Source organism: Ruditapes philippinarum, unplaced genomic scaffold (assembly GCF_026571515.1).
Source record: "Ruditapes philippinarum isolate M1 unplaced genomic scaffold, ASM2657151v2 ctg3047_1_1_1_1, whole genome shotgun sequence".
Taxonomy (NCBI): Eukaryota; Metazoa; Mollusca; class Bivalvia; order Venerida; family Veneridae; genus Ruditapes; species Ruditapes philippinarum.
The window spans coordinates 141,929-167,837 of record NW_026860700.1 but is presented as its reverse complement, the minus strand read 5'-3'; the positions used below and the strand labels follow the sequence as shown (position 1 = coordinate 167,837).

General features: G+C 31.7%; 1 protein-coding gene across 1 annotated transcript in view; it reads left to right on the top strand.

Moving 5' to 3' along the window:
- Positions 1-25,909, top strand: part of LOC132713103 (receptor-type tyrosine-protein phosphatase mu-like) — a 138,191-nt gene that overhangs the window by 1,931 nt on the left and 110,351 nt on the right. Inside the window, exon 2 of the mRNA XM_060695572.1 lies at positions 2,644-2,700. Coding sequence (XP_060551555.1) covers positions 2,644-2,700 — 57 coding nt within the window. The remainder of the gene's footprint in view (positions 1-2,643; positions 2,701-25,909) is intronic.

Below are 25,909 nucleotides of genomic sequence, written 5' to 3'. Positions count from 1 at the left end.
ATCCTTTCAAATATGGGATACATCAGTCAAACGATAAAGGTTGTTTAAGGCTGTTTAAGCAAATGTGTACAGACCAATAGTTAGCACCCCTGACCTTGACTCAACTGACACATGTTTTATTTTATGCAATGAAGTTTTTTATGAACTTGCTTTGATCAATCAGTTCAAATACAGACACGTTTTCGAGGAACGAATAAAATCTATATGAGCAAAATGATAAGAATGAAACAGACAAGTTTGGTGATCATTCATCAATTATTTCAATAAAAGTATATGTTTGTAGAAGTAGAAAAGAATCCGGAAACAAAGTGATCCCTCGGAAGTATTAATCACAACACAATTACAAGAGAATTGCAGACTCAGTTTGATTGAGTCTGTATATGAGGGATATAAATACGTGCAACATCCCTCACGTTTGCTCTCTGAATGTCTCAGTAGGTCAGTAACTTTGCTAGCGGTTGAGTTGTCAAAAGGATAAGTTTAGGGATAAAATTTGGCAAATGCATAATTTTATATGAAAACAACATGTACTTAGACTAATAAGGAAAACTATTAAACGTTTTATGACTTAAGTCGGGAAAACTTGATTGTAAGTTTTCCTTAAATTTATCAACTGACACCACTTCCTTTTAGGAAATAACTTTACGGATTTTCAAACAATTAAATTCAAAGTTAATATTAAAAACTGAAATTATGCTTACTTTGATCATATAAACGCTACAAGGCAGTTTCAAATTATTTTGAATTAATTTATTTCATTTAAGTCTTTAGCATGTAGTGGAATTTAGAAATAAAAATGTATGTTGAAAGTAAAAAATTGTTTCTCTATTACATAAGTGTTCGCCTTTTATGTTTGTCATAACTCTTCATTAACATTCAGCACTTCGCTGGAACTGAGATTTTATTTAAGTTTAATGTCAGAGTAGACAATTGTTTATCAATTAACGCAAATTGATGCCTTTTTAAATAAATATTTATTATTATACTCCACACTAAAACTGGGAGGCAGTTAGTTTTTAAATGTCCGTCCGTCCGTTCGTCAGAGCTTATATATGGATATTTATGTGGCTAAAGGGACAATATGTAACTGTACTTTCTCTTTAATGTAATTCATTCTATAAGGCTTTCATGTGGCTATTTAGCTTTATGTGGATAAAAAGAACAATAGCGAGAACAATACAGTAGCCTCGTTAGAACTACCGTCCTGCCGTCAAAACTTTGTCCTGACTAAAACTTCATTTTAGGATGGATTTTAAAATAATTTTATATAAATGTGTTGCACACTTGGGCAATTTGTCATGGGTTAGATCTAGGTCTTAAGCTGAATGGTCATTCTAACACTTCAGAGGATTGTTTTGTTAAAACTGAGCCCCTACCCTAACGGTCAAGGCCAAACCTGTTGATAAAAAGTCATAAAAGCTTTCAAGTCCAAGTTCAAGTGAACAATTGTGTCACTGATGAATGAATTTATAAAATGTCAAAAAATTCATATAAAATAGTATGCATAAACGCGTTTGACATGATGTTAATGTGTTGCGTCGAACAATTGGATCTCTGTTCTATTCTTAATAAATTTAAACTTTTTTGGGTAAATGTGTTCTTCGACATTTATGTCGTGCATAAAAAGTACACTAGCTTGAAGGTAAATTTCACGCTTAAATAATTAAAAAAAAAAAAAATACACGGAACAAATGTTGTGTCATTCAACAATTCTTTCAGTTCTTGATGGATTTAAAAACTATTATAGATAAATGTGTTCGATGTGGCGCATTAGAGTAAGGTCACTTGCTCAAAGGTCTCGGTTATTCTTTCAGATGAAAAATCACTATATGAATTTGTATACAAGTGAACTGACCAGATAGTCTTGTCATTCCTAGATGAATTAGAAAATATAAAGCATACATTTGTTGGGCATAATGACAATGTGTCGCGCACACGAATCAGGTTCCTATCTCAAAAGTCAAGGTCACTTGCATTCCAAATTCATAGCACAAATTTATGACATGAATTATTTCATAAAAAAAAACATTGATATTTTTCTCCGGTCAACTATTCTGGTTTTTCCTTAATGGATGTAATTGTGTAAGACACTATGGTGATGTGTCGGCATAAAGGTCAGTCAAAGGTCATGGTCACGCTTGTTTGTGAAACATGATGATTTCGAATATGTTGTCGTCTTTTGTGCATATCTTTTACCCTCATGGATGGATTTTGAAATATTTATGCAAAAAAATGCTGGTCATAAGGATTATCTGTTATTAACTAAACGTAACTCAGAGGCCAAAACGTCAAGTTCATACTTGAATGTCAAAAGTCATAGTCATTCATGCACATAGTTTGTAATAAATTGGCTATATATATGGTTAGTTTAAACACATGGTGGTACATTAGTAACTTAAAGACCAATGCCTCGCTAGAGTTTGTAAACTTTGTTTATTTTATAAAAGTGCATTAATGGTTCTATCCAGTCATCAGTTCTGTTATTCATAAATGGAATTTGTAATATATCTTTGACAGAAAGAAAAGCAGACGAAAACGCCAAGTCAATTTAAATTTTATTTTTTCTTTCTTTTTCCCTTTTCTAAATAGACAAGAGTGTGAATGTCGTTAAAAATCAATTTGAAATATATGAACTCGTTTCAGGGAGGTGTGACAGCTCGTGTACAGATTTTGGAAAGGTTGGACCAACCTGTTACATCAGTATGTATGGCATGTCAGACTTCTCTACAATTACACGTGTTAAACTCATGTAGAGATACAATTATATATATCACTCTACCAGCGACATAATTATGCACATTATCGATTTAATTGCTTACATTTTTGCATGTTTTACAATCATGGTCAATATGTTAATTACAAATCGAGAATGACAGTCACGTTCTTCTTGAATAATCCACAATAATTTTAGACAGATGTCATTCACAAAAATAGAAATAAATGGTTATTTAAGTAATTTTAATAACCAGGAAAACTCATATGTGTTCTCTCCTCTTAAAGACATTGTTAATGAATCCATGAAATACTGAAAGTAAGAAAAAAATCATGTACAAATCCTAAAAATAACGTGAAACTGAAATTAAAAGTTTAATATTATTTTAGCTTAAACTCAATTCTTAAATCTATGCTATGTTATTTTATCTCATTGAAAAACATTTCATTACATTTTACCCGAACATTAGCAGGAATATTTGTAATTTATGTCATGATGTAATTAGTATAACACATGATAGTGGTTACATCACACTGTATGGTATCATCTGTTAAACTACATCGAAATAAACCTATATGTATACCCCTCATTACAATAATACACTGTTCATTCTTGGACAGTGTAATGCACAGCAGATGAGCCTGAAACATTTTTAATTCTTATCGTTCTGATCGTCATTTAGGTAAAATCTGGAAAAAAAGTGATCACTTGAAAGCATCAAAATCACACAAAAATTACACACTCGGTCCGATTGAGTCATCCTTAGAATATGTGGCATGCTTTATGTTTCGCCTTGAAAAGGCGAAATATAGGGGTTACTTTTGTCGACGGCGTCGGCGACTTTGTCGGCGTCCCCTAAGGCGTGTATAGAGCATAAAGCATAACTCAGTCACTATCAGTCGGATTTACTCCAAATTTAAAGTTCATGCTTCTTTCAATGAAACAAAGTGCAGTGCACAAGAATCGTTACTCTTCTTTTTTACGCTTATTGCCCTTTTTCATACTTTATTTTAGTCAAAGCCATTTCTCCTTTACTATAAAAGTTATGGACTTGAAACTTCATACGATGATAAATCTCATCCAGAAAAAGTGCACTGCATAAAAACTGGTACTCTGCACTTCTTATTTGTTGAAATATAGCCCTTTTTAATTTTGTTATTTCATTCTTGTCCGGGCCAATTTTCCTAAATTATATAAGCTATGGTCATGAAACTTCATTGGTTGATAGGTCTTATTGAAAAAAAGATCAATGCACAAACACCAATACTCTATTCTCCATAATTTAAAGTAATTTCCCTTTGTTGATTACAACACTTTATTTTTGTCCCAGCCAATCCCTTCAACTATAAAAACTATGGACTTGAAACTTCATACTTTTTTAGGATGATAGATCCCTGTACTTCATGATAACATAGTTATTGCCTTTTGTTAATTATTGTACTTTATTTTTTCCGCTTTGTTTTTGTCCGGACCAATTTCCCTACACAATAAAAGCTATGCAAGCTACATCGGTCCTGATGTAAATTGTAACAGTCAATTAAAAGTGGTGTTTATAAATAACCTATATTTAAGAAGAAAACTTTTAATGCCTAAGTTACAGCTATACTGTTCATTAAGCGACACAACCGATTCGCGGAGTTCTACTTAAATGTCATTTTGCCTCATAACCTCAGATCCCCTTTAAAATTCCATTTTATTGAGTTCCGAACATTGTCTTCTCGTTTAGAGCACACGCATTCTTTATTTGGGGACCATATGTCGCTTTTTGTGGTATGGCACTAACGTGCCAATCTTTTAAAGCACAATTAAGGAAACAAACAAAATCAAGCATTTTGTTGTTGAAACAGCTGGGTAAGTTTAATTATAGAAGGTCTTTCATAATAATATCTATTAATGTTTTCTTATAAGTCGGGTAGCGGGGACAAACACATATCGTATGGAATTGATCCTCAATGTCTCTAGATTGGCATATATTGTATGTTATTTCACCTCTTTCATTTCTATTCTGACTTTATCATCCGTTTTCAATCCTAAGGCAATATGCAGACATCATAATTTGGTAATAACATTTCTATATTTTTTTCTATACAAAATTTCAACTACTCTGCATATTCAAATTTGAACTTTAAATGTTTATGTAAATGTAATACTTGATTGTTCTCTAAATCGCCATTCCATTTCTCCTGTGAATGTATCAGTCAGTCTTTGTCTGAACAGATAAATAAAGTGGGTCACATTTACTGTAAACGGTGTTTCAAACACGTATTCAAAACCATGTTCGTATAATAACTTCTTTACTTTTGAATTACGAGCTAATCTTATTCTTACATCAACTAATAACAGTTCATATACAGTTTATTTCTTATTGTACATATGAGTATTTTTGGTATAAACCAAATACAAGAAAAATTTAACACATCTGTTTACATACAATGGATATCAATCATTATAATTCTCCATATATAGCTACACTATTGGGCGATAAGTTTATATTTCTAATTCTTTCTAAAAATTTAGATGTACCCTTTCAATGCCTATGTTTGTTGTCAATCCCCAAACATCAAAAGATAAACATAAAATTGAGGAACAAATGTACTGTAATAAAAATTGCCATTTGAGTCAAACACCACACTTAAATAGTTAAAATGATTTACAAAAAAAGGACATTTGTGTCATTGTAAGACCATTTTTTATGTTCAAGCAATGGTCCACGCTTTCTAAAAACCATTATTGTAGGGTTTTCAATTTTAACGCTTAATCAACATTTTCTACTGTATTTGAGCAAGTCATCTAATCTTTGTTTAATCCTTCTGCAGTGTCCGAAAATAATATCAAATCGTCTGCGTAAAAAACTACAACAGAGTCAAATCATCAAATTTTAAGCAACTTTATGCCCTTGAACCAATGTACAACTCTAAATTCTTCAATGAACATAGACCACAGTAACGTTAGACACATTTTTTGCCTGCAGATATTTCCGTGAAGACCGAGAATTCTGTTCCAAGACGAACTTTACATTAACTTGCTCATACATTGACCTTATAACCCTGATCAATTTACTGTTAGTTCCCAGTTCTGATATTTTGAACCACATTGCGTTCCGGTTTACACCATCAAAACATTTTTTGCATATATATCAAGGTATTGTTGAGGCGTTTCCATTATTCAACATGTGATTAACAATATTGCGTAGGCAAATATCGCACCAGTGGTTGATTATCCTTGCGTAAATTCGAATTGCGAATCTGATAATATGTTATGCTTATCACTCCAGTCTGACATTCTCTTAGTTACTTTTGATGTGAATAGGTTTGACATAGAGCTACTAACAACTAGTGTGATTACTCTATAATAATTGAAAATACTAGCATTTCCTTTTTATCACTGATATTATGATTCCTTCCATCCATACATTGGAAAATGTCCAGTCGATAATATAACGTTGAAAATATCGCGTAGTAGCCCGAATATGATGTCACATGTTTCAATGAAATATTCATTGATGAGGTCATCACTCCCACCTGCCTTGCCTCGTTTCAAACACCTTATTGCATGGCGCTTTTCATAAGTTGTATTTACAGAGTCTAATTCCGCGAAAAAAAGGATCATCAAAAAATACATGTTATCGCAGTAATTATCGCTTCCAGGATCAGTTGTAGTGTTAATTTCTGAAAAAGTCATAAAATTCTTGCACAGATAAATGCTCGTTTAGTTGTGTTTATTTTTTGAAAAGTATTTCCCGAAATCCCACGGTCTTTTACTCTCAAGTGCTTTAATTTATCTCATCTTTATTAGTTTACACCTATTGCGCTTAACTTTTATCCAAGATATATATTGTCTCTTTTTCAACCTTAACTGGTCTATTTCTAGTTGTCGTCATTTCATCAATTAATTCTAATGCTTCCAAAAACTCTAATTTGTTTTCTCTGCACAAGTCATCAAACCAGTTTTATGTTTTTTATCATTTTTGTAGTTTCAAATTTTATATTTTGTTTCCGCATGGTCAATTCCTTATAGAACATTGGTTAAGTCTCCTCCTTGTTTATTATTTGCGCGAATCTGTCGACCGTTTCATTTAATTTGATATTATCTTATACTTCCTTCTCTGAATACCTTATTTAATTGTTTCATTATACAGTCTGGAAATCAATCTCCTTCTAAAATTATCTGCTTTATCTGCACACCATTTCGTTGACTGGAAAGATTGTAAATTGCTACTATCTTGTGTTAGTAGTAAATTCTATAATTGCATGGTCTAAAAACATACTAAAATCAAAACATGTCAAACGATTTAATGTATTTAAATTGCTCAGTTTAGCTAGAAGGTACTACCATTGTATCCACAATATGTATACGTTCCTGCCGATTCTCATCGACCGTTACATATTCTTAAAGCGGTCGCTTTGCATGTTAGCCGTAAAACGACCGCCAATCTTAATACCTAACATTGACCTTCTTTGTTCAAAGCATTGGGGTCAAAATTGACCCTGCCCAATGGGGTTATTGATTTTCCTTATATGTTAAAATAATAATGTATATAGTAAACACTTAAAAAACCCGTCTTTAAATTTATAAAACCAAAGAGCTAGAGCTTAGATAAGATGCAAGACACACCCTCTAGTGAGTTTCTACCTAGTTTGTTCAAATATTTTGCTCTCCAGTACCGTCCATGAACACCAAGTCTGCAACATCTTCATATTTGTCGTTTGGGCGTTCTTTAGGGCTTCCTCTTTTCTATATTTTTGACTTGCTTGTTGTGACCATTTACTAGCAAGTATATTGTGAATACGATCTATGTCACAAAGGGATATACATTTGCAGTACATACACAGTGAGCTTACCGTTTTCAAAGCAGCTGACCTCAAGAAGATAATAGACAAACTTACAAAATGTCTCTTCAAAAACATAAAATAGTTGAAAGAAATCGAAATGACACTTTAAATTGTTTCTACTTTAACATCATTGCTCTGAAACATTTTGCCAACGGGACCCGGCACGCACGGAATCCGGGATCGTAACAAACCTAAAGGGAAACGAATTGCTTTTGTTTTGATATATAATTTGTGGCACTAAAATTTACACTTAATCGATTTTATCTCAAAAATTTATGACACATTTATTAATTTACATTTTAGTTTGAAATATGATAGGGGCCTTCTCAATGACGAAAAATGATGTACCATCCCGGGCATACCTGATACTGGGATAACTTTTGTGACACTTTATATTGGCTACTGTTTAGTATTGTTTGGCAATATTGACCGGAGACTGATTAATTTTCGGAAACTTTTTCGTTAGTTTCCGTAATTTATTACGATTTATTAAGTCCCAATGGCATAGTGGTAAGTATGATAGCATTGTAATCCCGAGGTTGTAAGATCGAATCAATAACAAACTTTAAATCAGATTTCTTTATTTTTTTTATTTTATTTTATGCAGCATTAGTTGATGAATAATTTCTTTAATCGTCTCTATTTTCTTTTGATTTATTGATGTAAGTTTTCATGGGTGATTGGCATGCGCAAACAATAATAGTCAAGTTTCGTAAAATATAATATAAAAAACAACACAAAAAAATGATTCATTAGGATTTGAAACTAAAAGAGTTAACCCCTTATCACCAAGGGTAGTTACGTAAGTATTGTGTTGGTTACTTAATTTATACATAAACCATGTATACCGTTATGCCATACTTTCAATCCGTATGATTCACTTCGGTGTCCGACAATTAGCGACAAAAGGTCATTGAATATTCAAATGTCTTTAAGTCAATATTACCAAACAATAACGCAGAAGATTATGCACACGATATATTTGTCAACATTCCTCCTTGAATGTAGATTCCAAAAAACATGGATTTACACATAAAACAATATGATAACAAAAGGGTCTGGTTATTTTACATTGAATATTGTTTTATTACTAGATTAAGAGTACTCAAGTCAAATAAAAGAACCTAGTTCAAAATAGCATAATATATTATCTTAATTTGATTGATAACTTTGTTAACAATTCTTTAAAGACCAGACAAGACATTTTATCACTCATTCCAAAGCCAGAAAATGATCCTACACTCATCGTAAGGAAACAAAATGTATGCGTACAGTTAGTTTATTGTATCAATTATCATGCGAAAAAACATTGTGAATATATGAAAATAATTCATTATTTTTTTTCTTGCATTTACTCTTGCTATCAAAATGTATGTCAGGTTGCCGGCTGCATTTGAAGTAACACAGAGCCTCAATAGCTTCCTCCTAAGTATAAAATGTATCTTTTTATTTTGACCATCATACATAATTATATCGTGTGCTTCGCATGCACTTTATCATTCGAACAAAAAATACAACATACAGCAAATATTTGAAGCAAACCGACTCTTACCCACGTTATTTTTCACCTGCCTACTGGCACGGCGTCATCATATTTCACATACTTATTGATCATAACTAGTATATTTATTTTGGGGTCATTAGGTCAAAGGTCAAGGTCACAGGGCATTAAATGTCAGAATAAGTTCCGCTCATAATACTTATGATAGCTTTCATTCAGTTCCAGCTCATTTATTGGTCATTGTTTTTCTTTTTCTATAAGTGAACACTTCCCAGTAACCATTTATGGCAAAATAACCAATAGTATGAGTTAAGGGGGCTAGAAAAGAGGGCATCTGGTCGTTCGACATTTCTTGTTTGGTGTTTTTGAAATATATATAAACAATAAAGAAATAAAGTATTTTTTATGTTTCTTATATTTTTATGTTTGTGCTGTATATATTTAAATATGAATATAGACTGGTTTGATTTTGGGGAAATATTCATTCTTAGGCATTTTTTAGTATAAGCAGTAAGTTGGACTTGTTTACCTATTTCGAGTACGCTGAATTCAATGTTTTGCTCTAACGTGGCTCTATTTTTAGTTTTTAGCCTTTAAAAGATCAATTTCAATATGATCGCCATTGAATTGTCTTTATTGTTACTTTAATTCTCCAATGGGCGAGATATTATCACAATCTTTTGCATAAAAATACAAAGCTTTGTTAATTTAAGTCCGAAGAGTGATCTAGAAGAATAGATGCAAAAAAAATATTGTGGCAGCCACCTTGGATTTCACTATGGCTGACAATATCCTATGTTTCTATATACTGTATTATTTTCATAGTAAACAAACACAAGAATGCTTCTTACTAGGCTTGTTTTCTTTTATTAAAAGTGCAGTCAAACTTACTAACGCTTACAAGCACAGACTTGAAAACAAAATCATTAAAAGAACAAACTTCATTCTGCAAAAAGGTTACAAATTATACCATAATAAATAAGAGTCATATATACGTTATTTATATACTTCTAAGAATACAATATATGGTCTTTTAAACTGTTGATGTTTAAACTGATGATTTTTCAATTGTTCATTTTATCGTCCTGAAAGAGTTGGTTGCTCAAATGTCCGTCTGTCTATTCATCCGACAGTGTCAAGGGCCAGTTAGTTACAAGTTGGCTTTGATATTTATTCTGTATACGCCCGACCTATAGGACGACTCATTGGTTTTTGGGGGGAGAAGAAAGGCTGCTTTGGAGTTACAAACAATAATGAAGATCACAGACATCCGCACAAGCCATTCAGTAAGTCTGTCCGTTTTTAGTCCCGTCTATAGCTGTCATTTTCTGATTGATTTTGAAATGAATCACATGAATGTGTGGCACATTGTGACAAGTCATAAGAAAGATCATGACTTCAAGCTCAACACTTAGTAAGACTTGCAAGTGCTTGAAAGACCTTGTACAGTCTAGGATTCTGTCATCAAAAGTTGGATTTTGAAATAATCATCATAAATACACGGCTTTTTAACGGATTAGGAAATGACGTACTTTATATTTTCATCTTCAAACAGGAATACAATAAAAAAGTTTTGGTTTTTAAGAGAAAATATATTTTTATGCCAAAGGAAATTGGGCAAGAATATGTCCTAGGACGTGTTGTGCCTGAAAGCCAATAGAACAACCTAAAGATCAGGGTCTTGTCTCTCTACAAAGATAATGTTGTAAAGGTGTATTAGTGTGGTGTCCGGTCAACAATTTTCCATTCACGAAATAATATTAAAATACAAGTTTTAGTATTTCCAAAAATACTAGGGATGGCCATTAAGGCTGGCATTTGAATTTTTTCCATGAAATACGCTTTATCCTGAGCAGCAATAGATATAATATTCCTTCTTTTAAGAATAATATAGTGTAAATTCCTGCATAGTAGCTTACAAACTGGTGTCAAGCTTTGTACATGAGGATAGTATTTTGATTTTTTATACACAACCCGACAAAAACATGGTGAATGGCGTGCCCCGTAGACGCCTCTGTATGAGGACTTTTGTCGTCTATTTTGTTATCATGTGGTATTAAACTATCTGTTTTGATTGACCTAAAGCAGGCGGTTTACCGGAAAAAAGTTGTTAAAACTTGTTAATTGTATATGGCGCCGCCTTGGAATGGCAATAACTTGTTTAAAACAATGTGTAATTTCATGCACAAGAGCATGATCAGCATAGTTGTGGTAAAGTTTCACTTCTATAACATAAATCATGATATAAACGTAAAAGATGGTTTTGACCGTTTTATAACTTTCTAATTAACTAATGCCTGTTGCAACAATTTGCATAAATATATGGCACATTGAGAAAATGAGTCACATGTAAAACCCAGCTGGTGATGTAGATCAAAGATTAAAGTCATGTTTTCACTTCGAACACAATTTGTTCCAAAAGTGGCTTAAAAGTCTGGTCAACGGTTCATTCATGCATAGATGAATTAAACAAATAATTGGCATAAATGTGCCCCTTTGAAAGAACAAAAGTTCCAAAGTCACACTTGAATGCCAAACGTCATGATATGAAAGTGCATGTGTGGTCATGTCCAGTCCACATACGTGTTATTCAGTGAGAGCTAAGAAAAAGTACATGTTATTATATTGAAACAATGTGTCTTGAATGAGAAAAGAATTGATGCATCATGTCAGACATTATTTCATATAAATATATTTTGAGGATGAATTTTGTCATTCACTGAGGAGATATTGACATAACTAGGCATATATTTGTGGTACATTAGGACTACTTACTACTACTGCTTAAGCAGGAGGTAAACATCTATATCGGTCATTTTTGCAGCTTCGGGTCCACAAATGTGGAAACCCATTTATTGGAAAGTCATACATACAATCATACACTTATGCATAATCAAACATGTATATAACGAAGATACAGTTTCAAATTTTCACATTACATTTATTATATTATTTTGAAATGCGATTATAAATATATATTCGTTACACGGTGGTTAAATTATTATATTATATGATATTTATAAACAGACTGTTTTGTGTTTTGTTTTTACATTCATTTATATACTGTTATTTTCTAATCCTTGTCGCCACAGTTTCTCCAGCTATATAACCTAAACGAAAAGAACACGAAAAACAGATTAGGTCTTCCCGTGGATTATGGTTTAGAAAATGAGTAAAGAAGTATAATATGAAAGTATGATGTTATGTATACGTCACATAAAAAATACATAGTAGATAGAGTTATTAACACCATGGACAAGGATTATCTTAATTAAAATAAACCACAATTCCATGTCTCCTAACAGAATAGTTTATCGACATATTTCTATTATCAGAGAATTTTTTATAGGTATTACTAGCAAAGCTTTTTTTTTTTAAGAAACAATGAACACATTTCCATGCTTCTAAAAGTTGGGTCACATAAAGAAAAATAACTACTATAATTTACCTAACATATGTTAACAAATTTATTTCCCTTCATTAGATAAACAAAATTGCTTTCTTTTTCTTCCTGGTTTAAGGTAGTTTTTTCTAAATACACAATTATAAATGACATAAAAAGATTAAAACAAATAATGTTAAAATCAGCCGGAACTGTCTCCGCCTACTCTATTGTAAACCTTAACTTATTATGAAAGAAGACAATGAGAAAGAACATTCTACATGTATATAACTTGTCTCTGACTCTGGATGGTACATTGTATCATAGTTTATTATCAGTTTTTAAGATTGTTATAAACATTAAATGTTCTTGTGTTTTAATGTGAGGTAAAAGAGTATATTCAGATAATTATTCAATTAAGAGCTGTAATATTGACAAGAGTGTGTTAAGGGAACTATCTCTTATTACATTTATACGAGCTACAGGAAGAATATTGCTACTTGATAATGAAGAACTAACTTAAAATGTAAAGTTTGTATATTGAAGTTTTAGTTATTATACAGACACGTGTAAATATATCTTTTTGCAACAAAAAATTAAATAAAATTTAATGTTTCATCAATATTTTTTAAAGTCTGCAAAATTGACTAACATACCGACATTAATAAAACAGATGTTAGGGTGTTTCGTTATTTTCCCTACAAAAAGAGCACATACTGTCATCTTTTATTCCAGCCTTAGTTAAAAAATATTTGTTGCTAGGATTTTATTGATTAATTTGTATTTGAAGTACCTTAAGTTAGTATCTGACGTAATTCTGTGATCAGTTGTATAAACTTTTTACCATTCGAAAGTTTCGGGTAATAATGGTTCATGTTTCCATTTATTTTTAAATGTTGGGCGTTTTTTTATTGCTAACTAATAGTTCATAAATAGGATGACAACCTTTTAAATTTTGTGTGATAACTTGCACTTCTTTGGGAATGATTGGTTTAAAAGTATTAAATTGTTCAGTAAATATTTCAGGTTTAACTCTTAAATTTAATAAAGGGTTCTTAAAAGTCCCTCGTATTGTATGAAATTTATGTTTATTTGTAGAATAGTTTGTATAGATTGAAAACTAGGAAAATGACCATCATTATCTATCAAATCAGCAACAAATGTAATACCTTTTTGAAACAAATTATTATAAAAAGTCATTGAGCTTCCGACCTTCACTGTTGGATTGAACCGGATTAGTTGCTTAAGATATTCTTCCCAATTAGTTATTTGTACTTTCAGATAAATATAGTCCATGATAAGAAAAAATCTTTCCAAAAGGGATTATCGATTCTATGTAACCGATTTTTTCATAAAGTCAGGACCCAATCTTGAAAATTTATATATATCATGAAAAGAATTTTTGATGATGTTTTTCTCATTTTTTTTTTTCATTTTTTCATTGAACATACGTCTGATCCAACCCAACTTTAAAGATTGAATGAAGGACGTTAGTTCAATCATGTTTAAGCCACCTTTAATATTAACTTCACGTTTAATCTTGTCTCTTGAGTAATTCAAAAGAAAATTAAAAAATAAAGATTCTAGTCCTTTAATTATTTCGTTTGGTGGATTTGGAAGAGAAATAATTAGATGATTGATTTTTGATGAAGGAAATGTTTTAATAACAGTTATTTTCCCATAACGGGTTAGAATTCTTTTCGACCATTGCTGTTATAATGATTTTATAATTGCTATTTTCTCATTATAGTAACGATTGATTATCTCATTTAGATTGAGCGAGTATTTAAGTCCAATAACATTTCAAGATCAATCAGCAATAACAGGCCAGATTTTTCTTTTTTTGTATAATGAAAAGATCACATGAGCATTTTGTGTTTTTCTCCAATGAAGCGGCCAGAAATAAAACCAGTTTGATCATCATTTATTACGAAAGTGGGAGGAAGGGGGGTGGACTTTCTTCAACTTATTTGCAATACAAGCTGACGGCATTGTGTAAGAGATATTTACAAGGAAATAGGGTGCCAATTTTTAATGAATTTTTTAACCTTTTCCCCTTAAGAGATACAAATAATTAGGCCCTCTTTTTGTGTTACAGATTGTTCATTATTATCATAACTGTAATTGATAGATCGAATGTAAAATTCCCCTATTATCTTTCCAAAATTATTTGTAAAATTCAGCTGTAAATCCATCTGAACCGGGACTTTTAGACTTTTTCAAATTTAAAAGGGGAGAGATGCTTCTTCTTTCAACCCTCCATCAAGTTCGTTTGATTAACAGAAAGTGTGGGAATGCCATTAATGGAAGGTTATTATCTGTGACATTTCTTTCAGAATAAAGGTCTTGGTAAAATTTCCGTAGGTTTTACTAAATTTAGCATACATTTGTTAATATAATTACGGTTTTCGAGAGAACAAAAATATGGAGTTGGTTTTTCTCCATTGTCAACCCAAATTACTTTTGACCTTATTTTTAAACCCTCTAGTTTCCTCTCTCTTATTTTATTACAATAACAACAACAATGGCGGTAGTAAGTCGCTGAAAATCTGAGCTTAGAATAAATGTTGGATTAATCAATCAAAGTATCGATGTAATAATTTGAAAAGTAATAAAAACTGTGGATATATCAATAATAAAATTTAATAAATCGGAATATTTTTGGTTGAATATTGGAATAGATAGACATTAAGTGAATATTTCGGACCGCGCGAAAACTTTCTTTGTTGTTTCCCTTGTTGTTTCTTTTGTGTCTTTGAGTGAACAATTTTTGCTAATATTTATCTGTTCTACTTCATGTAGTTTACCTTGAATTAACATATATTGTGAACGATGTCACATTTAAAACAATCTAATGACCGAATGACACCAGATGTCAGTAGAAAAAGGAATATTATGGAAACTGGAAGTCCATCAGATGGACCCGACGGAGGGTATGTAACTTCCTAAAATCCTGTAAGACGGAAAGAATACAGCTCGCGGGATGCAGGCGGCGACACAAACTTTATTATTGAAGGTAAATCTTTTGATCTAAGTGAACTTGTAAAATCTGCAGTATGCAGTCAAGAGGTCATGGTGCAATTTTCGCCGCAATTGTGCCATTATTAACGGTTGTGTTTAACAAAATGCTCAAACCAATCAGTGATAAACTCGATGATCAGAGTCGTCGTTTGACAAACCTAAATGAAAAGATCGAAAATCAAAAGAAAACTGTGGCAAATCTAGAATGTAAGAATTGTAAATTACGCCCGAGCTCCATGAAGCTGATGAGAAAATAGACTCCTTAGAAAGAAGTCTCGACGATCTGGAGCAATATGGAAGAAGAACCTCCATTCGCTTCCACAGGGTTTTGCTTTATCCCTCTGGGAATTCCAACTCCCCATGTCCTGTCGGTAATAGATCGTCTGATTACCCTCAAGGCTCAAGCCCAGGATCCAATACTTATACTGGTAACAAGCCAGAAAATAGTCCTGGATATCTGCAATAATCTGATGAAGGTCACCCCTCCCATATATGTGGACGATATAGATAGGTCCCTCACAATAGGTTCGGTGCGTGGCGGTTATGGGAAGCTTCTGTGCAAATTCAAGTGCTGGAAAACTAAAACTACGGTTTTTAATGGCGTAGTCGAACCTTAAACATCACAGGTCCACTGGGCTCAAACTCTTTGTAACAGAAGACCTAACAAGAAAACGACAGTTCATGGTCAAACAGCTGGACCAAGCTAGGAAAGATAAAAAAATCGAAAGTTTCTGGATCTCAGATGGTCGAATGTTGTATGAGAACAATCCAAAAGACAAAGTGCGATCTATTAGATCAAAAAGTGACATTGACTATTTGCTTCCGGATCCGACGGACGAGATAGAGGAAAACGCGTGGTGTAGTGGCAACCTATTCTCCAAATCAGCGGCGGCGAACGCAAGTGGTATGGACTAAAATTGATGTTATCATTACATGTTATTAAGGCGAGACAATCTTAGTCAGTTTCTCACCATTTGTCAACAAAGATTGTCTCTCCTTATGTATCAATGTCACTTACCTTTCATATCAATTGTTATGTAATAATCTATCTAAATTATATTAGAACTATGATTAGCTTATCTATTGTATACAATAGTACAAAAGTACTTCCTATATAAAAATACTCCTTAATTTTAATAAGCCTTTCGTATGTACACTTCATGTATAATCCTTTGTGTTTTATGCAGAACCAATGCCCTTTATAAAAATATACCTACATTTCAATAAGCCCTTCGTATGTACACTTCATGTATAATTCTATATGTTATATGCACAATCAATGCCCTAATTAAAAACACTCCTACATTTAAATATGCCCTTCGTATGTAAATTTCACACTATATATTTGTACTTATTGTCACGAGCAGACTTATTCTGGTCTAGTCAAACTGCCCCTGTTAACCGTACGCTACTTGTATTGTTATCAGTAAAACAGACAAAACGAATACCTTAACATGATTTTTACATGAACACCATGTTGTATGAATAACTGGTCCCGTTCGAGTAATGAGTTAAGCTGTTGATAAGCATCCGTCCGATTGCTTTTTGGGGAAAGCAATCTCCCAATGAAAACTGATTAACACTTCTATATATATAGTGTTATCATATGTATATAATTAGAAATACGTGTATTCCAATTTGGGTATAGTATGATATATGTTGATTTAGTTGGTGTTTGTCTTGTTATTTCAATACATGGTATACGATAAAATTACGTTAAAGTATCCTTTGTTTCGTTTTCGGTGTTATTAAAAAATCATGTAAACCGATGTGTGATAACTAAGTATATAATTCAGGGCTGGGAATCAAAACTGCGTCGTATCTTACAAAATGTAAACAAACGCCGCCATCTTGGAACGAAAAACGTATGTTTTTGTTTATATTTTTTTTTGTTGGAAATGACTGATAACCAGATATATGTATTAACACGCTACACTATTTTCCGCTTCGTTCGGTATATGTTGCTTGCACAACTATTTTGTAAAACAAAAGTTATAGCGAACTTGCAACTCGAAGCGGAGCAGAATTTTTATGAAAATGTGTGGATACGACGCAGTTCATGTTGCTTTATCTATTGTTTTTTCCTTCAAATCAATTATTTATTTGTTTCAGAGTTCACCATAAACTTCGAAATATTATTTTGCATCATTTACTAAACTTTCATTAAAAAGAGATGTTTATTTTCTAAGAAAATAATGATTTTTACGAAATGATACGACGCAGTTGAAAATAAAATATGATACGACGCAGTTGTATTTTGGCAGTCTTTTCAACGGGGATAATTTTGGCAATATACTTCTATTTTATGTAATAAACACTTGCGCTAGAAAAAAAAACAAAATCATTTGCGGTGTATAGCAATGTTCTGTTGATTTTGATTATTTAGAATACATTGTGTCATGTCCAATATAACATTTAATTTGAAAGTTTACATTGCGGAAGCTACCTTTTAGTTAAACATGAACATGTTACCTAATTGATCATAATATCTGAAATAATTTCTTATATTTTCCTGTATGTTCAATATTATCCCTATTTTCTTTCGCAAACAAATGTAGAAATCTATTAACTTGAATTCATTTTGGCTAGCTACGCTCTAAGTTAATTGTGGTTCTGCATGTTCTGGGTAATGACTGCTTTTTTTGTGGTTTGTTTTCAAACTTTCACTCTACACATTAGCTTTACTAGGGGCAAGGACCTTTGTGCATTATTTCAGGCAAAATGTTGCATCTGCAGAGAACCACCGACATTTTGAAACTAGCTAGATAGGTTTCCACACGAAAGAATAAAAAGTCCCTGGTGGTTCTCGAGTTCATAGCAGTTCAGTTCTAGTGATTCAATTCAATTAACATAAACAGTTGCTCGGCCTCGGTCGGACAAACCTGTCTGATTTTTTTAACAAAATGTGTTAACGTCAGCTTTGTACAAATAAGCAGCTTTTTTATTAACTTCTATCGTGAAGTTTTAAGATTATAAATATTTGAATTAATTATAAAGAGAATAACATTTAAATTTCTTATTTCTGTATGACTAGCAGAGAAATTTTCAATGTTAACAGGGGGTAATTCTCTGTGAAGTCATTTTCTGAATACTTTTGTTTAAGTTTTCAGGCAATTCATTACCAAATAAAAATCACACTTTTGTATGAATGTATGTTAAGATGCCATGTCTCTAGTCTGTTGAAAAATCGATGCGATAATCTGACCTTATTTTTCTGTTCAAAAACGGACACATTCTTTACAAAATAATTTGTACTTGCACCATATGTAAATCGATTTTGAAAAATTTAAAGTTTTTTAAGGGAAGAATTTTAGAAAAGAATGCATGATACTCAAGTGCAAATATAGAAAATTCATTCTGTAGACCTTTCATCGGCGATAAAGAAATGCAATACGACAAAATCAGCGGTAAAGTTCCGCGGCGCTGAACATAAAATGACTAAACGAACTAAACTTGCAAAAATATATTGTAGCTTAAAACCATTTATAAATATAATTTTAAAAATTCATTGTTCAGTTTTCAAATTATAAAGCTCATCATTCTGTTCTCACCGATTATTAAGAAAATGAATACAATAAAAATCGGCACGTAAAAGACATAATTATTAACGGAATTGACGGAAATTATTGCTAATTACAAGTAAACAAAGGTAGGCATGCAATTTGCACATAGCTCTCTTCCGATAGCAAGAGACCTTTTCAAAATTTCTAATTCTTTCTCTCTTTTTTTTAAAAAAACGAAGGTCATTCCTGATTAATACAGGGTCCAGGAGAGGTTACACTGGAATATTGAATTTTGTATCAAAAATAGTAAAGCACTCCCATTTCTAAATCGAGGGAACAATTTTAGAAGTATGCTAAGGCAACACTGGAACACGTTATATGGTTGTGCGATCACGTGTTTCAATGTATATTGCATTTGATTACAGCTTTCCGGAATTTGTAGATGCTTATGATAGGTACTAAAATGCGACCGAAAAATGCAGCCTTTATAGAATTGTATTACATTTTCATTTTTATGGAACCAACGAGTGACCTCTGCTTTTGACTTAAGTTGTAAACAAGAAATGTTTTTGGACGTTATTAGCATACCTAGCACATAACTTAAATAGTTTAACCAATATGCAGCCTGCAATGAAAATACAACTGCGTCGTATCATATTTTATTTTCAACTGCGTCGTATCATTTCGTAAAAATCATTATTTTCTTGGAATATAAACATCTCTTTTTAATGAAAGTTTAGTAAATGATGCAAAATTATGTTTTGAAGTTTATGGTGAACTCTGAAAAAAATATATAATTGATTTGAATGAAAAAATGATAGATAAAGCAATATAAACTACGTCGTATCCACACAATTTCACAAAAATTCTGCTCCGCTTCGAGTTGCAAGTTCGCTATAACTTTTTTTTTTACAAAATAGTTGTGCAAGCAACATATACCACACGAAGCGGAAAATAGTGTAGCGTGTTAATACATATATCTGGTTTTCAGTCATTTCCAACAAAAAGAGTTATAAACAAAAACATACATTTTTCGTTCCAAGATGGCGGCGTTTGTTTACATTTTATAGGATACGACGCAGTTTTGATTCCCAGCCCTGTAATTATCATATTATGTGTAACTTGAAGTCTTTCCATGACACCAACTGTTTTGTTGATGGTAACTAATTTATTTAGAAATCTATCACGCGTAATAAAAAACAGTGTCTGTCACATGACCGCATTAACGCGAATATAGGTTTGTTTACAAAATACTGTTCTGATCCGCACACGCAATTATATAGCGTCCATCGCATGTTGTGAATTTATGTACATGAATATGTGTTTTATTCAAGTAGTGTTAATATGTGCATTCATTAAATAGTATTGTAAAAGTCCCGATTTTATTATCAGTGGTTCAAGTTGAATCGAGCCCAACACTCAGTGGCGCTCTTGATAGACCTATAATATAAATGGCAAAATTATTATACGGACGACGACACGTGATCAAAAATATATCTTAAAACGGCACTTTACACAGGTTCTCTGAACTCTGAATTGCCAACCAGTGGCTAGGATGGTGATGTTGGACGCTACCTACAAATTACTCTTAATAAGAAAGTATAACACAAGACTTTATAAATTTAACACTACGAGATTTATTTAAACGATAATCATAGAATTTATTTATCAAGAGTATAAATAAGATTATATTTTAAACAAGAATCTACCAATAACGACTTATTTATTTAGAAATAATTTCTAAGTATTTATTATTAAGTTTAGCATAAATTCATAAATCATTTAGATTAAAAAGAAATCAAAACAATAAAGTTTTGAAAAAGTGTCAACGCTCTAAAGCTTTTGAGTGAACTGACCTGTCGACCAGTTCCCAAGACGAGAAATATAGAAATTCACCCGGTATTTATACACTTTGGTAGCCATGACAGTGATAACTATAAAATTGATTGGTCAAAACTACTCATAACAAGTTCTAAACTAATCGAATGATTTCAATCAAGGCGACCATTGAAAAAAAAGAGTTAAACCGAAAGCAGCAATCAAATTAACTCTAAGAAATACAGTACGGAAAATAAGCGAAAAGGGCAATACAAACTGAACAACTTTTAATAAAATGCAGCCCTATTACAGTATCAATGATTATACTGTAAATATTTTAATGGCTTAAACAATTACGTTTCCTGTTGTATAGTATTTTGTGTTGCTTTAAAAAATAGTTTATACAGATACTTAAAATAAATCTATTTATAATGGAATTTTTTTAAATGCTTCCCTGGCATGATCTAGATTTTGTTGACATTTTTTCTTCATTATTTTTTACATTCTTGAGATTGTAAATTTCTTGAAGAACATCATAACATTAAAGATACCAAATCAATTTAGATCTATCTTATCTAACTGTCAGGCAGAATACTACTTATGGATTACATCAAATCTTTATATTTAAGAGTATGTATTGGAATATATAATTGTTATACATACAAACAGTCTGATTAAGAAATAAAAGAAAACTTTTTAGATTTACCAACAACCAACATTTTTGCTTTATATATTAAGCAAAACCTTTCTGTGACATGGAAGTGTATTTCTTTCTTTGTCTTATTTCCTTCGTTGTTATCACTACAAATGTAAAATGTTCAGGATGAAGGGGGATGTCACGGAAATAGTACTAGGTTTAACTATGCTTGTCTACATTGATCAGTTTTCTGATGTAATCGTTAATAATAATGGCTTTTCTTCTGTAGCTGTAGGTGTAACCGTGTGCAAACATACAGTTTCGAAATAAATACGACTATCGATAACTATCTTAGCCCCGAGCTAATATATGTCACTCCTTTATTGTTGTTTTTAAGCACACTTGACAACTTATTTGTACTGTTTATATACAACCAAATGCTCCTGTCGAATTTTGGAATAAAATGAATATTTGCTCAGAAAAAGCCCTTGAACAATGTAGACGAATAATTTTAGTTGGTGACGTGAATGAAGATCAGTTGAACCTTAATAATCACAAGTTTAAAGATGTTTAAATATTTAACGACCTTAAGAATATAATTAGAGAACCGACTCAAATAAATGCAGACTCCTCAACATTAATTGACCCAATAGGAACCTACCTGTTTACCAAATATAATTATAAAAGAATCATGTGAAACATATCAAAGACGTGTATGGAATTATAATAGAGGAAATTTTCAGGAACTTAATAATCTCATACAAAATAATGATTAGTCATTTCTTAATTTAAAGCCACGGAATTGTTTACTTCTAGTATTCAAATTTGCGAATCTTATGATGAAAGCTATCAACCTGTATTATTTTTTTGTAATATATCAAAAGCATTCGACGGGGTTTCGGATCAAGGTCTGCTTTTTAAACTAAAACAATATAGTATTAAAGACCAGCTTCTCAGTTGGGTTACTGATTATCTCTCTGAAAGGAAACAACAGACTTTATAGGCTCTGAACTATCTCCCATCCTTAACATATGTGCAGGCGTCCCTCAAGGCTCAGCCCTTAGGCATCTATTGTTTTTGATTTACGTAAATGATATTGCTGAAAACTTACTCTCTATTTCTCATCTTTTTGCAGACGACTGCTCTTTAGCTGTTTCTTTAAACATAATCGGCTTCATCGAAACAACTTTAAATCGTGTACTCCTATCGGTATTTCCCGGTCTCTTCTGGTATATTTTGACCGGGATTTACTAGTGAGCGGCGAATACCACCACACGTTTATTGTCCGGTCCATCCCGGTTTTGGAGTAGATGTTTGATATCGTTACATAACAGAACAAATAAATTTACAGATTAATAAGCTTTTTTTTAAAATGAATGTTTGTCACTTAGTTTGGTTACAATAATTAATAAACACAGATCAACTCTAAAATGTATTGATTATTATTATACATAAACATACAATTCGAATAATAAAACCAACAACAACAATAGCATGTTTTATTTTATCTATATGAGATAAAAACAATAAAATATGTACAATAATTGAGAAAAAAGGTACATTTTTATGGTATTAATATGACACTATCAACTTTGAAACATTTTATTTAATTTGTTATTCGTGTTTAGTAAAGATGTCGTGGAATTATTTAAAGTTACAAATTAGATTTTATCAATTATTCAATTGATTGATAATTTAAAAAATGATAAAGAAAAATACAAAATTAATGTACATGTATATGGTTTAAGGTAGCTCGCTACTTTCCGACCGAAATATGACAATATCTCAGATCTTGATGATTTTTGGTATCCAGACATGCAGATATGTAAGCTTTACTTCTGCAGTATTATTTTATAAATAAACAACGTTACTATGACGTCAAAGCGCCCTCTATCGGTGGCGGCGAAATTGCGTCTTTTTTATCAATAAACCGGTCTGTTCTTATCAATTTTCATCCGATTTCATTCATTTTAATTTTATAATGTTCAGTAAATGTATGTCTTTGTAATGGTGTCTTTCTTTAACATTTACTTAATAGTCTGCGATTTTACGTCATTTTTCTCTACGTTCTAACGTCCATATTTGATGCAAATATCGCGCGATATCGCAATAAAGATTGTGTAATAACAGAAATTCAACACGGTGAATGTTGCTATAATTTTCCGAGCATGTAGTGAGATAGCGAAGGAAAATATTTATGCAATAAAAATATAGGGTCAACGCGTAAGATATTTTGCTATTACTGTTTTAAAATAAAATAAAGGGTGAGTAAAACGCAATGATTTTGGTGACGTAAATAGATGTTGGAGTTCAAAGAATAATACCAAATAACAATTTTCTTACGTCAAACATTACGATAGTAAGTATAAACAACACAGGGACTTGATGAAATGTATATTTTTTGTTGATTATTTTCTCATTGAAAGCATGCGCTAGATGAGCACATTTACAATGTTTAATCCGACAATCCCTTTTTAAATACTTTCCTAATTTGCAGGACACAGTCTCATACATCTTTTAATTCTAATTTTATAATGTGATGTTGTTAAAGTGTTATATTATTATATGAATTAATTAGTTTCAGCGCAAAAAATAAGATTCACATATTGCTGTAAGAATTTTAGGTCGCTTAGCTTATACCCGTAGAATATTTATTTTACGTTACATTCAGCCTTTAAACACTTTCATAAAATCACATAAAGGCAGACGAGCCTCGGTGTCAAAACACATCGTAAAAATACAATTAAAATGGATATGCATACAAATGTGCCGAAATAAGTGATAAATAAAATTCAGAAATAATATTCAAATATGTTAAAGGGACTCCACTGAGGTTTTTTGACATGATCGAACTGAAAATATTTTTCCAGATAAATGTACTATTTGATGTAGGTTAAGACCATTAATCTTTGTGCAAAATTTCAGAGCATTCGCGCACTTCGTTTTTCTAGAATAATTATTCAAAATGAAAAGCGTTTAAACGCTTTTTACGCAAATCGGGCTAACAAAAGCATAAAAATACGATTTTCAATTTATTTCAAAGTATATATCTTAACTATCTTCGCATATATTTCTGTTTAAAGTGCCCCAGCTCATTTATGTAAGAAATTCAATTGTTATATGTGTTTGGTTTTTCAACCTCAGTGGAGTCCCTTTAAGAATATTTAAAAACAAACTGTACTAGAAACATAAACCTTTCTTTTATTTTTATTTTTGCTTACCATTTTTAAGTCTGTGTAATACATAGATTATATAATTATAATCTAATTAAAATGTCATGATAATTAGAAAATGAGCACTTATGTGACAAACTATAAACTATTTTGGAATCAAAATCATACTGAATAAAAAAATATATAAGCATATTCGCAACTGCAGACTCGAATGTGAAACACCCAATATAACCATTACTCAACTCGGATTCATTACCGCTTTTTCATTACAGTATAACATAGCGGCCCTCAAAGTATTATTTATTTCTAAAGAGTTCCACTACATTTTACCTCTGTAGAGCAACCACTCTAGGCAACAAAGGGCATTTCTCTGTAAAGATTATACTGTATATTTTAACTAAATACAAAATATAATTATTAAAGAACTTGTGCAACTTTTGTTACCACTGAATACGAATAATGTATTATGTTGACGTTATCTTGTTCTTTTTTTAATACATTACAGTTTGCTTTAAAACAAAAATAAAAAAAACAAGAAAAAAACAAACAAAAAAAACCCTCAAAACACACACCAACACACGTGTTTATGATGTTAGCAATAAAATGGACTTCTCCCTTATTAAGGGAGATCATAATCAGGTTTTTAACTTTGAATATTCTTCTGTTGCCACGTTGTAATCGGTGAAGTGGTCTTACAATGAATTCGGAAGGCATGGATTCGAGACACGATTGTGTATTGTACTAATAGATTATCCTTTAGAATCGTTTACTGTGTATGAAATGTTTCAAGGTCCACCTCGGACTCCTGTCATTCATTTCCAAAGAGAAGTTGATACTGTGAGAAACACTGGTTTCGTTAAATTCCCCCCGCTATAATTGAAATACTGCTGAAAGCTGCGTTAAACCCAATATTAAATAAATCAAAGTGCTGCAGCATTGAATGCGACGGACAATTAACCGGAGAGACACCAAGGCTTCTTTTAGAGAAACAAAACAAAATAAAAACAAAACACAAAATATATAACAGAGAAAATTTGTTCCATACAAGTTCGAGATTTGTAGAGCAATATATTTTGTGTCCCAAATTGATATAATTCAGATTTTCTACTTTCAAGCACTTAAATACAGAATGAAATTTATGCCTAAAAACTCTGGTCAAACTTGTAAATCAGTGTCCTTATCGATTTATTCTAAGAAATGATATGTAAATAGAAAAAAAAACTATCAACGAAATATTTCTAGAATAAATCGAGGCAAATAAACTTCAAACATAATACATTGTACATTTGAGAATGCTATTTAGAAATGCTTCGTGTTATATCATAGTGG